This window comes from Brienomyrus brachyistius, chromosome 23 (genome assembly GCF_023856365.1).
Source record: "Brienomyrus brachyistius isolate T26 chromosome 23, BBRACH_0.4, whole genome shotgun sequence".
Classification (NCBI taxonomy): domain Eukaryota; kingdom Metazoa; phylum Chordata; class Actinopteri; order Osteoglossiformes; family Mormyridae; genus Brienomyrus; species Brienomyrus brachyistius.
The window spans coordinates 7057105-7072175 of NC_064555.1; the positions used below are offsets into that span (position 1 = coordinate 7057105).

At 46.2% G+C, this 15071-nt stretch overlaps 1 protein-coding gene across 1 annotated transcript; it reads left to right on the plus strand.

Annotated features, from left to right (window-relative positions):
• The first annotated feature begins 306 nt into the window (after nucleotides 1-306).
• Nucleotides 307-14411, plus strand: LOC125719051 (catenin beta-1-like). The gene is made up of 16 exons (XM_048993487.1): nucleotides 307-535; nucleotides 7949-7999; nucleotides 8092-8313; nucleotides 8459-8712; nucleotides 8797-9035; nucleotides 9442-9643; nucleotides 9751-9895; nucleotides 10113-10216; nucleotides 10389-10727; nucleotides 10819-10977; nucleotides 12242-12361; nucleotides 12436-12586; nucleotides 12673-12794; nucleotides 12892-12952; nucleotides 13224-13447; nucleotides 13699-14411. The coding sequence occupies exons 2-15, from the start codon at nucleotides 7987-7989 to the stop codon at nucleotides 13427-13429; spliced, it is 2337 nt and encodes a 778-aa protein (XP_048849444.1). The 5' UTR covers nucleotides 307-535; nucleotides 7949-7986; the 3' UTR covers nucleotides 13430-13447; nucleotides 13699-14411.
• The last annotated feature ends 660 nt before the right edge of the window (nucleotides 14412-15071 follow it).

Here is a 15071-nt window from a genome sequence, read left to right on the forward strand (position 1 = left end):
ATCCGTCTCACACACTGTACGTTTCTGACCAAAGGAAGGCCACCCCCAATGTCTCAGCATATCCCTGCGCGTACAATGCACTTTAACTGCTGCACCATGATCCCTTTTCCCCGCCTTTGCCATTTATGCACCATACACGAATGAACGTTCGTACTGCACCTTACGATTGTTTGTAGTCATTTTAATAAAAACATGATATATTTTTTCCTCTCATAATCTCAGTCAACATTTGCCCCCTCCCACTCCTCCCCTTTTCGTCGGCCGCGGAAGGATACGCTCCCGCATACTTGGTATAAGAGCTCTCTCTCGCCGGCGCCATTTTGAGAGCCCGTTTCCTGTGTGGCGGAGCTGTCGAATACTCGTGTGCACGAGCGAGCTGCTGCGGCTCCGTTCGTGCCTTTCGGGGACGCTTCTTCCGTTAGCTTAGCCTAGCTTAGCGTCTTACGCGGCGCTTCCCGAGACTCTGTCGTGATCACTGACCGCCGCTTGTAGGCCACCAAAGGGAAGAGGACGGATACGCCGATTTAACGGTCAGGTAGGCTCCGATAGCCGCTCCGTTGTACCGTTTTTGCTTAAAGTTAACTGCTTGAAATTACCTCCGGTATTTTTGGCGTAGCAACTCGCGAGCTTGCCTGCCGCGGGGACTAATTTTCTTGAAAATTGTGCTAGTTTTCGCCTTAACTTTTTGCATAGGTGTTGTCTTTTGTGAATAAAATGAGTATATCCGTGCTGAGAGTGATCTATTAAGGAGTTCGTCGATCTAAACACGCGGAGCCGCCCGCCTTTCCCCGACCAGGCTTACTTTGACTTTGAGGACGTTCCACTAACTAGTCTTCTGTGGCATCGTCGAGGTGAAGTTTTTTGGTTACTTCACCTTTAGTCCCGGGGACTGGCGTAAGAGCTGAAATGTCTGGTTAATACTCCGGTAATGGCCGGACATTTACCGCAAACTAAATGTGCTTTCGGTGTTCAGTTAGTGTTCGGGTTTCCGTGCTGCTCCCCCCCCCCCCCCCCCATCACACACACACACACACACACACACACACACACACACACACACACACACACACACACAGCGAGTTAACTTGTGTATTTGTGCACTTCGCCAAACTTGTTGGATCGGGTCGAGCTATTACACTGCGACCCAGTCTGTCCCCTCCCGGACGGTGTGTTCAGACGACGTTTTGGTTGTCCCGAGCTAAGCGAGCTCACCGTCGGTTTCGCCCCAAACAAAGACGGGCCTCGGGGCCGGTGTGTGTTTGGGAAAGAAGGCGAGGAGGAGCCCGGACTGAAATACGAGTGTTTGCGGCGCTTTTGGTGGATCTGTGCTTTGAAAGCTGAAACTGCGGGATCGGGCTGGGGCTGTGGGGGTGGGGACGGCTTTGATCTCAGCTGAAGCCCTGGTTAGTTTTTCTGGGGAGTGAGTGGGGTGTTAGTTGGTCTGCTCTGGAAATACCCTCCCCACAATGTTTTTTCTTCTACTGTGGGCCAGTCAGGGGTGAAACTTTAACGAATAGGTTTATTTCGACAACCTGACTGTATCTTAATGCTTGACACGATGCTTAATTGCCAGAATAGAAAATTTGGCCGAAACATGGTTTCAGTGTTTATAACGCAGCGTTATACGTTTGTGGCGTGGCTGGGCATTTCAGTGACCCTAGGATACGCATCTTGGGAGTATCCTGCCCTTCAGCGTCGCCGGTGCTGGGCGTATTCAGTAATGTGTAGGTGTGACCTGCTGAAATTTTTTGCCCCTTTAATTCCACAGACACAACAAGAGAGCCAGCTGTAATTGCTGTGGATTTCCCCTGTAGAAGGGGCAAAAGTTGTGTTTGTGGCAATACTGGTCATCAGTTTTTTTTAAATGGCCACTGGAATGTCTTGGTGTATCTTACTTTAGTTAAAATAGGTACTTTTTCAAAAGGTGTTTTTCACTTTTAAGTCCACTTTTAAGTGGAATTCAGCCATGAGGCTTTGGCCTGCAAATCTTCAGGGGGTTGAATTTTTGGGAATGGCCTGTTCATTTCACTAATTTGCCTCCCCGTTAATCTGTCCTTCGCCTGATGCAAATACTTATATGCTGCAGTGATTTTTCTATCAATGTGCTGATTGTGTGCTCGCATAGTGGACGCACTCAAGAGCTCTGTGTGCGATTTTTAGTGGTTTGTGGAGGGGGTTAGTCTTCCTTTGAAGCTCCACTTACCAGATTACTTCCATGTGTAAGAGGGAGGTGCAGCCGGGTGTCTGGAAATGTATAGCCTACTGTGACTGATCCAGTCCCTGCCCGCGGTGGTTTTTTTAGAACCGTGGCTCTGATAGCCACTTTTGCTGCATTGTGGTTTTACGACTCTGCCTGAGGTAATAGTACTGGTTATGGGAACTATATTTGGTTGATTCCTAAAACTAGGGGCTTAATGGCTTGTGTAGTTTTAGTATAGATTTACTATAAGGACAGCAGGTGAGAGGGAGCTAGTTCAGGGAATCTGTCATTTTTCTGATCATGAAATGTGGTGTGGTGTGTAAATTGTACAACAGTATGACTTAATGTTTTTGGCATTCATTTTCCCAGCCCGGGGAAGGTAGTATGCGTGTGCAGTGTTGCGTCCATTTTAGTGCGGAGGTGCTTCACAAAGAGTCTACAGTGACTATTTGGCTGCTTTTCAGCAGTGGTTTTGGCTTTAAGTTTTAATCCAAGGTAGTAAAGGTTATGTGCAGACTGTTTTTGAACTCGGTGAGAACAGAATTTGCTGTTCTGACATGGCTTGTACATGCTAAACTCAAGATGGTGGAAGTATGAATTCCTTAATCTGTTTTGCATGCCATGGATATGTGTCAAGTCTACTGTGGTTGAGATGGTTTGGTTCTCAGATGTTTTGATCGCTCTGTACTTTTCTCTAGCTGTGCTTAGTATAATGCTGTTTAATTCCTGGTATCAAAGCTTTTTTCTTTTTTCCGTTTTATAATGCATGCCATTGTCATGTTAGGTTAGAGGCATTATAACTGTTGTAATAAACTACATGTTGTGGATTTATGCTGGACACCCCGCTCTGGGCTCATTTCTTGTACAGCACAGGCCTTGTTTTCAGTTCTCCTAGGCAGTTTAATTACTGATTTCTGATGGGCACAGAGGCTTCGCACCCAGCTCATGGATAAAGGAAGGTTGGAAAAATCAGTAATGCTTGGACCGTGATTTGAATAGCCCTCTCCTATGCTTTCTTAGGGATGTTGCATGCCTGCTGTCATGGATGTGCAGGGTTTTGAGCAGTAAAATCTGATATTAAACTACTTGCAGAGATATTTAATTATTAGTCACATGTACCTGTGGTTCCACCTCAACTGCTAACTTGCACTGTTTGAGCTCTTAAGTGTTATGCTGCTTTTTGGATGCTGTCATGCTCTAAGCTTATGAATGCACTGGTGTGTTCTAAATGTTTACATGATCTGATTCATACTGTGAACAGTATGACCCGTGCTTCTGGGAATGAAACGTGTACATTTTCTTAATTGCCATGTTCACTTAAATACAGTACTTAAACTGGTAATTGAGCTTGTTTAAAATTGAATTTTTAAAATTGATTTGCATATGTCTTATTTAACTTCGAATCTTCCAAATTTTTATTCTGTTTTGTTAAGACAATGACTGACTGTTCTGTTTAGCAAATGTGCATTTTAGAGACTTGTGATCCCATCTTAGAGACTTGGGAGCCCCAGCTGCAGTTCATTTACTGGCAGCCTTACTCATTCCTTAACATCCATCCAAGTCAGGGTAATATAAAGGACATGTTTACAGTTTAAACAAAGTTATGATCGCTGGTATTTGGTCTCTGTTGATGGGGAGATGACTTCCCAAAGCTTTTGTACCCAGTAACTAGTTGGGACTGCAGCATTATCCATATAATACATACCTGTTTTTTTGCTAGATGAGTGTAAGGCGGGGCCCGACTCGCGACTAAGTACTGTAAATGTTGAACGCTGTAAGAAAGCATTGCCACAGCGCTAAAATTTTACATCTGAAATGAACACGAGCTGTTTTGTCCTCAGCCTTTTCCAGGCATCTTTACTGACTGAGCGTGCATTCTTACTGTGGTGTAAGGTATTTCTCTTAAACTAAGCTTTCCCAGCTGTGACCTTAGCTGAAGCTTAATTTTGTCACTGTGATTGTGCCATAGTAAAGGTGAGGATGAACTATTATAATTTGCTGGGGAGCAGACTGGGTTGGACCTGGACTCATTAGTGACACGTCCCTGGTAATGTCTGCACTATGGTTGCTTTTGATGTGATTATTAACCTGATAAACATATAAAAGCGATGTATAAGTGAGAAGCTTGGGATCAGAAAAGGGTCAGTGAGAAGGTGTCCTGGACCCAGTGTTTCCTGGTGTCCATTTTCATTTGAAAGCCAGTCTTTAATCTGTGTGTGTGTGTGTGTATAAAGGCCCTTCCCCAAACTCTTCAAAGTTGACACCCATAGAATTGCAAAAATCTTTATATGCATGTCAAGGCATTTTGGACAACTATGCTTCCAACTGAAGAGGTGAAATGTATTCCACTTATTAATGGTAAAGAAAAGCAAATCATTATGCTAGCTATGTGCTATTAAACGGTAATGGAAAGTGCTAAAGTTTCATAAGTTTTCTGTAAGTGAACATTTATCACATTGGTCAATTACTGCACACTTTAGAACTGAAAGTTTATAATGCATGCCGAAGTAATGGATAAATTCTAAATCTTAATTCATTTTGTGTCTAAAATATTTGCTTTTGTTTACTTCAGAATGTGTGGGAGATGCTGCGACTGATATTCTGTGTTTGGTATGCCAGCAGTCCATTTCGCAGATACAAACCATTTCCGCAGTCAAAATAGGATCTTTTTGGTACCAGTGCATCGGCCATGTTGCACTTACTACTTGGTAGCATAGCCGACCCGTCTATGGATTGTGTGCGTACTGTGTAACATGAGTACAATATTTTTAGCAGTCTATATGAAGGGTATATGAAGATAGGTAGCTCACTTGGTGAAAACCCAGGTTTAAGTGTAGCCCAAGAACTAGCCAGCAAATTACATGCAGCTGAGATGGGTAATTGACAAAGGGAGATGTATTGGCAATGCAACGAATGTTATGCAGGCTGAAATTGTTTCACGTTGCTCTTTTTGTTGTACTGTAGCAGGCTTCTTATGACAACAAACCGGCAAACACTAATAAGTAGTGCACTTGTAAACTGGGAGGACTTTCCATGCTCAGCGTAGCTGCATTTATACCTATTGACATGTTTGTAATGTGCTATTTGTCTTGCCTGGCTTTGGACAAAAGATTGGCTCATAAGATTAGCCATATTTAGAATGGGCAATTACTTGTCAGCATTGATTAAGCCAAAACCCAAATATTTTTTGTCAGCCAATCGGTGCATCATTGGCATTAAGTTTTATTTTTGTCTTCAGTTTACAAAAATATTTTTTTTTATAGTTTCAGTTAACAATAATAACCCTGCTCTGTGGCCAAGATTGGCAAGATTTTTCTGGCCCTCAGCTGAATCTGTATGAATGGGTTGTGCTCAAGTTGTGGTTGGACTAAAATAAGCTCTGGGCAGTTTCTTTTTTTTTTTTTATATATATCCAGAGTACCAGGGAGTGATTCCTGCAACAGTTAATAACCATGCAACCAAAACCAGCTGTCAGTCTTTGCTGCCTAAACAGGTGGTGTTTCAATAGCCTTTTCCTGGTTTCATTTGTACTCTATCTTCACCGTTGTGGAATCTGAGTGCTATGGGTGTGGTTTAAACAGCCCCACCCTTCCTCCTCTTTTACAGTGTGCTGAGGTTTGAAATTGCTGGCTGCTGTACCCCAGCACCAGATGTAGCTTTCTGGGTCAGCTTTACTGTAGTACTTTGCGTATCGCCAGTCCTTTCATCTTTCTAGCAGCTTAAGTTCCACTATTTATCGTGATCGTCAGCAGCTGCGTGTTTTTCTGTTCCTCCAGCATGCTGCAGCTATTGCTGATTTCAAGGGTCTTTCAAGTTCTCGAAACTAAGGATAATCTGTCAGAACAGCAGTGGTCTCAGTCAAAATGCTGTAGTTCGGTTCCTGAGTACTGCTTTTCACAGCAGGGTTTACAAACACCTAGATGGCGTTCCATTTATAACATTGTACCCCGGAATGTCTGGCAGCTCCACGACCTTCCACAAAGCACAGCCTGGCTGAGTCGGGCTGCTCTGAACTGGTAGCTTCAGTTGAAATGCATCTAATACCAAAATGCAGAAGATGTAGATTTTGGCTTTTTAACCCAAATGTTGATGGAATTCAAGCCTCTTCCTTTTGTGGCATGGCTTACTTTAATAAACTTCATGGAACTAAGCTTTAGGCATGGTCAAAAATGTCTACTTCCTCATTGTAATTCACATAGATGCTAAGTTGACCTTGTATTTCAGCAGGTTGCCCTTGGGGATTTGAACAGGCAACCATTGGAGTTGGAGGCTGTTTAACTGGAATACTGCACGTGTTTTAAGCTTGTATGTAATTGGAAAGAGTTGAAACCAAAAGATTTAAAATTTTCATATTTTCAGTGTGTGGAATCTTGAATTTTTACTCTTGCTGCTTGTCAATTTCTTTGGTTGGCCTCACTTCTATGGCATCCTTGCCAAATCTTCCCACCTCCCAGGGGGTTGCTTAAGAAGTAACTGCTTAACTTCCCACCCCAAAGTCATTTTTGATCATGAAAACCATAACTCCCAGTAGCACTCATGGGAAATTAGCTGCTCGTTCCCCTTCAGTACACTTTGGCAGGCCAAATACCCTTGGTTTGGCACAGTGGTCCGTCTCCCTTAGCAGTAGATGTTTGGAGCAGTCAGGTGATATGGGAAACGTACTTCTGTAGCTATGCACCTTGGGCTGTACTCAGTGCCAGCTTATCTGACAGCGGTCAGAATTCTCTTGTAAGGAAATACTGAATCCCCATAAAGCATGCTTTCTGAAGCTAGCATGTAAGGGGTTCTGTTTGTTCTGAACCCTGTTCTTTGTTTTGCAGTCACACCAGTTCTTCAGTGTGCATTTGGATATTGGTCTGAAACAAGCCAGCAGTGTCTTGCATAAAGTTAGACCTGTTTGTTCTGAATAATAGGCTCATTAGGCCTTGATGGTTGTGGGGGGGGTGGGTTAATGTGACTGAGGCACTTTCACGCCATCGAAACTTTTCTGGATCCAGGGGCTTGTCATCTTCACTCCACAGCCACTCCCAATTGTTCCTCTGAGGCAGTTCTAGGACCCTTTTTAGGACCAATCAGCTAGGTCTAACTTAGAAGTTATGCAGAAAAGGAAAAGTTTGCTTGTGTCCCTATATTTTTGCATTGGAGGATTAGATCGCTAACCAATATACTTTTGTCTACCGGAGGTGAAACGTACCAGCACTTACTTTTTTAAATTCTTTTTATTCTGTGGAAAACAAAAGATCAACCTGCTGATCAGATTTAATAAGAATCCTCGACATGTTGCAGGTCATTAAAATAAAAGGCCATGACCTGTTTGATCGCAATCGATTCTCCCAGTGACTGACAAATAACAAAATGACTTATTGATCCTCAATTGTTTTTTGTTGGCGGTGTAGGTTTGAATTATTTTGAACTTTAATCTGCAAGCCTTTTGAGTTTCCAGTGCTTATTTAGCATAAAGGTTCCAGCTCCTGTTGTGGCGTGAAAGTGGCCAGAAGCTGCAATAGTTCCCGACCGAGACAGCACAGGCACTTCTAAACCGGAACCAGGTTCCAGGACTTTTATTAAAAAACCACCTGCCTATTGGTGGAGTAATGGACTGCAAGAGGGACCGTCAGGTCCTTTGGTGTGGCAAGAAGCTCCGAGGCAGTGAATTTTTGAACCAGGAATTACCTGGAATGACCCATACCTGTAGAAGTGAACAGTGCAAATGCAGCAGGTGTGTGAATGAATTTTCTGTATTTGCAGACTAGGCAGTGGTGCAGGTGGAGGGTTCAGAAAGCAACATGGCCACCCAGGGTAAGATTCTAGTCTAATTCTTACCTGCACAGCAGTTTTTAAGTCCCTCAACTTGTATTGGTTATTTAATGCATCCTGATGTGCCTCCACAGCTGACCTGATGGAACTAGACATGGCCATGGAGCCAGACCGCAAAGCAGCTGTCAACCACTGGCAGCAGTCGTACCTGGACTCCGGAATCCACTCTGGGGCCACCACTACAGCACCTTCTCTGAGTGGCAAGGGAAACCCAGAGGAGGATGATGTGGACAACCAGGTTTTGTATGGGTGGGAGGAAGGTTTCTCCCAGCCTTTCCAGCCGGACCAGGTGACTGGTGAGTGCCTTTGCTGCCTTTCAGGCACTGTGACTATCCAGGGAGGCTTTTGGTTAACATGAAGGCTTGCTGTATAGGCAAAGGAGCAGATCCTTCAGTTGTCCGATTTGTGAGTAAAATGAACCTCTGCTGTTATTCTCCCTAGACCTTGACGGGCAGTATGCCATGACGCGGGCTCAGAGGGTCCGTGCGGCCATGTTTCCCGAGACCCTGGATGAGGGCATGCAAATCCCATCCACACAGTTCGACAGCGCTCACCCCACCAACGTACAGCGGCTGGCCGAGCCCTCGCAGATGCTCAAGCATGCCGTGGTCAACCTGATCAACTACCAGGACGATGCCGAGCTGGCCACCCGTGCCATCCCAGAGCTCACCAAGCTGCTGAATGACGAGGACCAGGTAGATTCGGCATTGAACCTCCTTAAACCCACCTAGTAAACGTACCCTCAGCCTTCCTTGCCTGACATGACAATCTGCCCACAGGTGGTGGTGAACAAGGCGGCGGTGATGGTGCACCAGCTCTCAAAGAAGGAGGCCTCCCGGCACGCCATCATGCGCTCGCCCCAGATGGTGTCGGCCATCGTGCGCACCATGCAGAACACAGGAGACGTAGAGACGGCACGCTGCACCGCCGGCACCCTGCACAACCTGTCGCACCACAGGGAGGGCCTGCTCGCCATCTTTAAGTCTGGGGGCATCCCGGCCCTCGTCAAGATGCTGGGGTGAGTCGTTTTGCATTTGCCAGTGGCAAGGTCATGGGTAGATGGAGTAGTACCTTGGGTGGTCGGCTTTAATCAGAGCCTGCAGTGTGAGGAGCGGCCTTTTCCGTTGTGCAGGCAAGCAAAGTGACTGCCCACCTCCTCAAAGTAGCATAATTATTTGGGCGAATTGCTTGCTGCAGGCATGATGGGACAGCCACATATCTCTCAGGTTGGTGTAAAATGGGGCGATTATATTGTTAAGTGGATTTCTGGGGATGTGATGCATAGTTTGTCCAGAAAGTTCTAGCAGTTTCCCCCACTTAGGTCTGTTAGGTGGCAGCGCTTCAGACCCTCTAATGGAGTATGTGGCTGTCGGTGCTTGCCACAGCCGCTGGCTTCTCACATTGAGCGATGCTGTATGTTTCAGGTCCCCTGTGGACTCTGTCCTGTTCTATGCCATCACAACGCTTCACAACCTCCTGCTGCATCAAGAGGGAGCAAAAATGGCAGTGCGCTTGGCTGGGGGCCTGCAGAAGATGGTGGCACTGCTCAACAAGACGAATGTCAAGTTCCTCGCCATCACCACCGACTGCCTCCAGATCCTGGCATATGGGAACCAGGAGAGTAAGGTAGAGGACTCGCCAGAGCACCCGTGGAGAGCAGAGTGCTGTCAGCTTAACGCGTAATGCATCAAACGGTGTGGTTTATGGGTGATCTTCGTGCTGTCGTCCTCTAGCTCATCATCCTGGCCAGCGGTGGCCCTCAGGCCCTTGTCAACATCATGCGAACCTACACCTATGAGAAACTGCTGTGGACCACCAGCAGAGTGCTCAAAGTGCTTTCAGTCTGTTCCAGCAACAAGCCAGCCATCGTCGAGGCTGGTAGGTCTGAAACTAAAGATCCTGGGATTTTTAAACCTACTTGGGCAGTTCTGCTTATGTGGTTGTTGACATTACAAACATTACAAAACAGCTTAGTGTGCACTGTCCAGCTTGTCTGCTGAAGTGTAAACTAGTATCTGGACTGCTCCTGAACTATTTTACGCTTACTCCCATTGTCACTGTTCTCCTGTCTGGACGATGACACAATCTCTTACAGGTGGCATGCAGGCTCTTGGCCTGCACCTCACAGATCCCAGCCAGCGTCTGGTCCAGAACTGCCTGTGGACCCTCAGAAACCTGTCCGACGCTGCAACCAAGCAGGTACGCAGTCCCCAGTATGCTGACAGGCCGTTCGTGTGAATATGAGGCAATTTTAAGCATCGTTCCCCTCCAGCTCACCCGATATGCCAAACCTCCACTTTAAGTGGTTTGAACACCTTCCCTAGTAAACTACAGTGCAGGTTTAATGGATGCTTTCCCTTTCATGGTGCAGGAGGGCATGGAGGGTTTGCTGGGGACGCTGGTCCAGCTCCTGGGTTCTGACGACATCAATGTGGTGACGTGTGCGGCTGGCATCCTCTCCAACCTCACTTGCAACAATTACAAGAACAAGATGATGGTGTGTCAAGTGGGGGGCATCGAGGCACTGGTGCGCACCGTGCTCCGTGCCGGAGACCGGGAGGACATCACGGAGCCTGCCGTCTGTGCCCTGCGCCACCTCACCAGCCGCCACCAGGATGCAGAGATGGCCCAGAATGCAGTGCGGCTGCACTATGGTCTGCCTGTGGTGGTGAAGCTGCTTCACCCACCCTCCCATTGGCCGCTCATTAAGGTGAAGCTTGTGATTGTGTGTGGGGGGGGCATGGGGGGGAATGGGAAGTCAAGCCCTCAGGATCAGTTCATTCAACAATGGTGTTTCACAGGCAACTGTGGGGCTGATCCGTAACCTGGCGCTGTGCCCGGCCAACCACGCGCCCCTCCGGGAGCAGGGCGCAATCCCCCGCCTAGTGCAGCTGCTCGTGAGGGCGCACCAGGACACGCAGAGACGTACCTCCATGGGTGGAACGCAGCAGCAGTTTGTGGTGAGGCTTCCTATTTGCTCCTCACTTAACATGCCAGGTTCTTACTAGCTCTTCGTCACGCCGCCCCTGTCGATTTTTTTAAAATGCAAGTATGGCGAGTGTTTCTGAACCATGTCGCCACACTGGCAAAGATCAAACGCATTGTGTGTTTTCAAGCCAAATGGACTTCGGTAACTGGACTATCCCAATCTGCCAATGTAAATTTCTAGACTTGGGAGGCTACTTGTCCAGATATTGCGGCCAAACAAATTTGACCTTTTTGGCATCTGTAAAGTCTTTCAGCGCGAGGACTTTAAATCTTTGCGTGGCTAAGAACTCCAGTGCAGTTAACCAGTGTCCAATACTTTTTAAAGGTTGGAGAACCCTGAACATGGCCGTGATGTTCACACTCTGTGGTGTGCAGCCCCTCTATTGTCACTCAGCACATTTACCGGCACACTAAGAAAATCGAATTGCGTTAGAGTGAAATCGTACTATATACCCAGATAATGCGAATGGGAGTCAATTAACTCCTGCATGTATGCATTCAATTGGACCCAAGCTGGTCTAGGCGCGTCGCGCATGTTTGCATTTGCACTACATGTGTTTTCAGACGATCATGATGATATTCGTCCTGGCTCTTTAAATCACTCCTAGAGGGGTTCATGGAATTTGAGTCCTTTTTACTTCATAAATACCCCAATATCTGTCGCAACAAAATCACATTAGTATTTGAGAATTCCAATGCTCTGCCGTCATGGTATATTATACAAAATCCTTCATGCTATCCTGACCTTGTATCTGTTCTTCCGACCCGATTGTACCTAAAGCTTGTCACTTCGTCTGTCCACGCATCCATTACTATTAATGTTGTTATGCCTCAGACATGAATAGCTTGACCGAAAAAGCCCAATACTAACAAGCTGATAGGAGCCATATCACCCCCTATTGTAGTGGAGTCAGGCATAGTTTGGTCAATAAATCGATTCCCCCCTCATGCATGTATACTGGGACAAGGACAGCAGTCAGATTTAAATGGCGTAGTTGAGCTATACCTGTAGCGCCGCCTTAGCCATGCATGTAAACGTACTTTGTCTGAACATTTCCTGTCTAGATTAGGAATTAGTGTCAATCTTCCAGTTGTTAGGGTCATAATTACTAGTTTTGCTCTGAATCTAACATGTTTTCTAAGCTTCTGGTATGTCATACTGGTATCTATTTTTGGCCAGTTAGATTTGATATGGCAATCTAGTAGATTGTTGCTGATGAATGCTGCCCCCTACAGGAGGGTGTGCGGATGGAGGAGATTGTTGAGGGCTGCACTGGTGCCCTGCACATCCTAGCCCGTGATGTCCACAATCGGATTGTTATCCGAGGCCTCAATACCATTCCACTCTTTGTCCAGGTAAGGGAGCACCTGGTCTTAATTCTTTGTGGCTATGGTGTTAGGTGTGAGCGCACGTCCCCTCTCCCTTCCAGCTGCTGTACTCGCCCATTGAGAACATCCAGAGGGTAGCAGCCGGTGTGCTGTGTGAGCTGGCCCAGGACAAGGAGGCGGCAGAGGCCATCGAGGCAGAGGGTGCCACCGCCCCCCTAACGGAGCTGCTCCACTCCAGGAACGAGGGTGTAGGTAGGTGCCACCAGCCTTTAGCGCCGTCTTCTGTTTAATTCGGACTAAATGCCGATGAACTTAAATGCCCTCTGCGCCGCCCACAGCCACTTATGCAGCCGCTGTGCTGTTCCGCATGTCTGAGGATAAACCCCAGGATTACAAGAAGCGTCTGTCAGTGGAGCTCACCAGCTCCCTCTTCAGGACAGAGCCCATGACCTGGAATGAGGTATGATCCTCCATTGCTGTGCTCGTACTGTTTAGCTTGTATGCCACAAGTGAACATTTCCAGGGATCACATGGCATCACCTGTCTCCCTTCATCAGACTGGGGATCTCGGCTTGGACATCAGCGCGCAAGGAGAGCCGCTCGGCTATCGCCAGGATGGTATGTGCTCTGTCCAGTTACTATGGTTACTACCTGCATCATCGTCCCCGCTGGTCTACTGTATGCAGCGCCTTGTTAAAGCAGAATTCACACTCTGCTATATGATTTTTGCATTATGCAAACAGGGTATTGTCTCTTCTTCCCTGGAAACCTAGTTATCTACCGAATTAACTGGCCGGCAGGAATATTTTTGCTTTCCTATTTTTGCTCTGAGTTTCTGCAGCTTTTGCCACATCCTTGTGCTGACGTGAGCCGCCTCTCTTGCCCCTAGATCCCAGCTACCGCTCTTTCCACTCTGGCTACGGTCAGGATACCATGGGCATGGACCCCATGATGGACCACGACATGGGCAGCCACCACCCTGGGCCGGAGTACCCAGTTGACGGGTTGCCCGACCTGGGGCACGCCCAGGACCTGATCGATGGCCTGCCCCCAAACGACAGCAATCAGCTGGCCTGGTTTGATACTGACCTGTAAATAACTACTCCTTTTTAGGTAAGTGTTGAAGCATCCTTAAGTGCTCATGTTGGGTACTTTGAAACTGGCTTTATTACTGGATGTTAGTTATCAAGCTTTACATTTGGGTTTGTTTTAGTGGTAACCTCTGTTCAAGAATGTCACAGCTGATCACCTGCTTTCTGCAGCCTGCATGTATAAATGATGAAGGCTTCATTTTACACAGAACGTCTACTGATTCGGGCCGCTGCTTACACTGTGTTCCTCCCCCCACCCCCTTTCTCTCACAGCTGTTTCGTCTGAATGAACCTGCGTTGTGATTTGGCCTGTAGAGTTGCCGGAGGTCTCGGTGGTGGGGGTAGTATCTCGGAAAGTGCCTGACACACTAACACAAGCTGAGTTTCCTATGGGAACAAGTCGAAGTAAACTTTTTGTTCTGGTCCTTTTTGGCGAACGAGGTCAACGAAGAAGGATGTTTCTGAGCGGACGCTGAAAGGAAGAATGCACAAGGTGGATCTTAAGGGTGGAATTACAAAACTTAGCCTTTGCCTGTTTTTATATTTTTTAAAATCACTCTTCAGTCTCTATAATGGTACTGATGTAGCTTGCTTTAAACTAGCCTTAGTCCTTTTTCTTTTCACGGTAATTTGTATTAAGTCTCGTAGTGTTACGTTTATAGTGGTGATGCTCCATCCAGTTTCTAAATGATCACGTAATGGTGTAGAACACTAATCATTTCAGATGTACTCTCAAAGTGTACCTATAGCTTTTTTTTATAAAATCAAAGGGGAAATGCATTCTTATGCTTACATGAGTATAGAAACTATTCAGTGTCACAATTGTTCCAAAGGGCGCAATTGGGTGGGGGCCAGACTTTTCTTTTTTAATTTTTTTTATTTTAAATGCTGTTCAAGGTAGTTTCATGAAACAGTTGTAGCCTGCTGTGCTTACTTCAGAAACATGGTTATGACATGGCTGAACAATAAAAATCCACTTATTTCTGTTCTGTGTGGCTTATTTCGGTGGTATTCTCTCTACTGTACCTGCAGTGTAGCCTGCAGAGGTTCTCCCATGCCAAGCCATCCTGGAAGTGACATTGGGATCGGTCACTAGGGCCTTCATACTGCTTTCAGTGGCATTAAATTTTAAATAATTCCGGCTCCACTGGTTTGCGTCTGGTTAGGGTGGTTATAGCCTTGGCCTCAAATTACCTACTGCCACAACTGCTGCACTCTTGCTCTGTTCACACTGTAATTTGGGTTGACTTTCCAGCTGTAAATTTGCTTAGTGTGATTTGTGCTGACTGCAGTTTGCTGGATTCTCCATGTGTTTGAAGCCAGTTTACTTCATGCTAAGATACTTTTAAATTAGTTTGGTGTTCTATTCATAGCCTTGACATTCACGAATCACTTCAACAAAAAGTGCTGTTGGAGTTCCCGGTTTTTAGAGGACTCTTTCTAAAGTTGCACCCATTTTGTGAAGTTTTTGACTGCTATAAAAAAAGCCAATGAAAATGTCTCATGCATGAAGTGGTGATTTTTTTTAAAAAGTTTATTTTCTTCTTTGGACTTGAGTAGCCGTTTGGTCCTTTTTATTGAATGAATGGGGACACAGCCCTGTCCTAAGATTCAGAATGGCAGAAATGGAAAGCAAAGGATGTCTG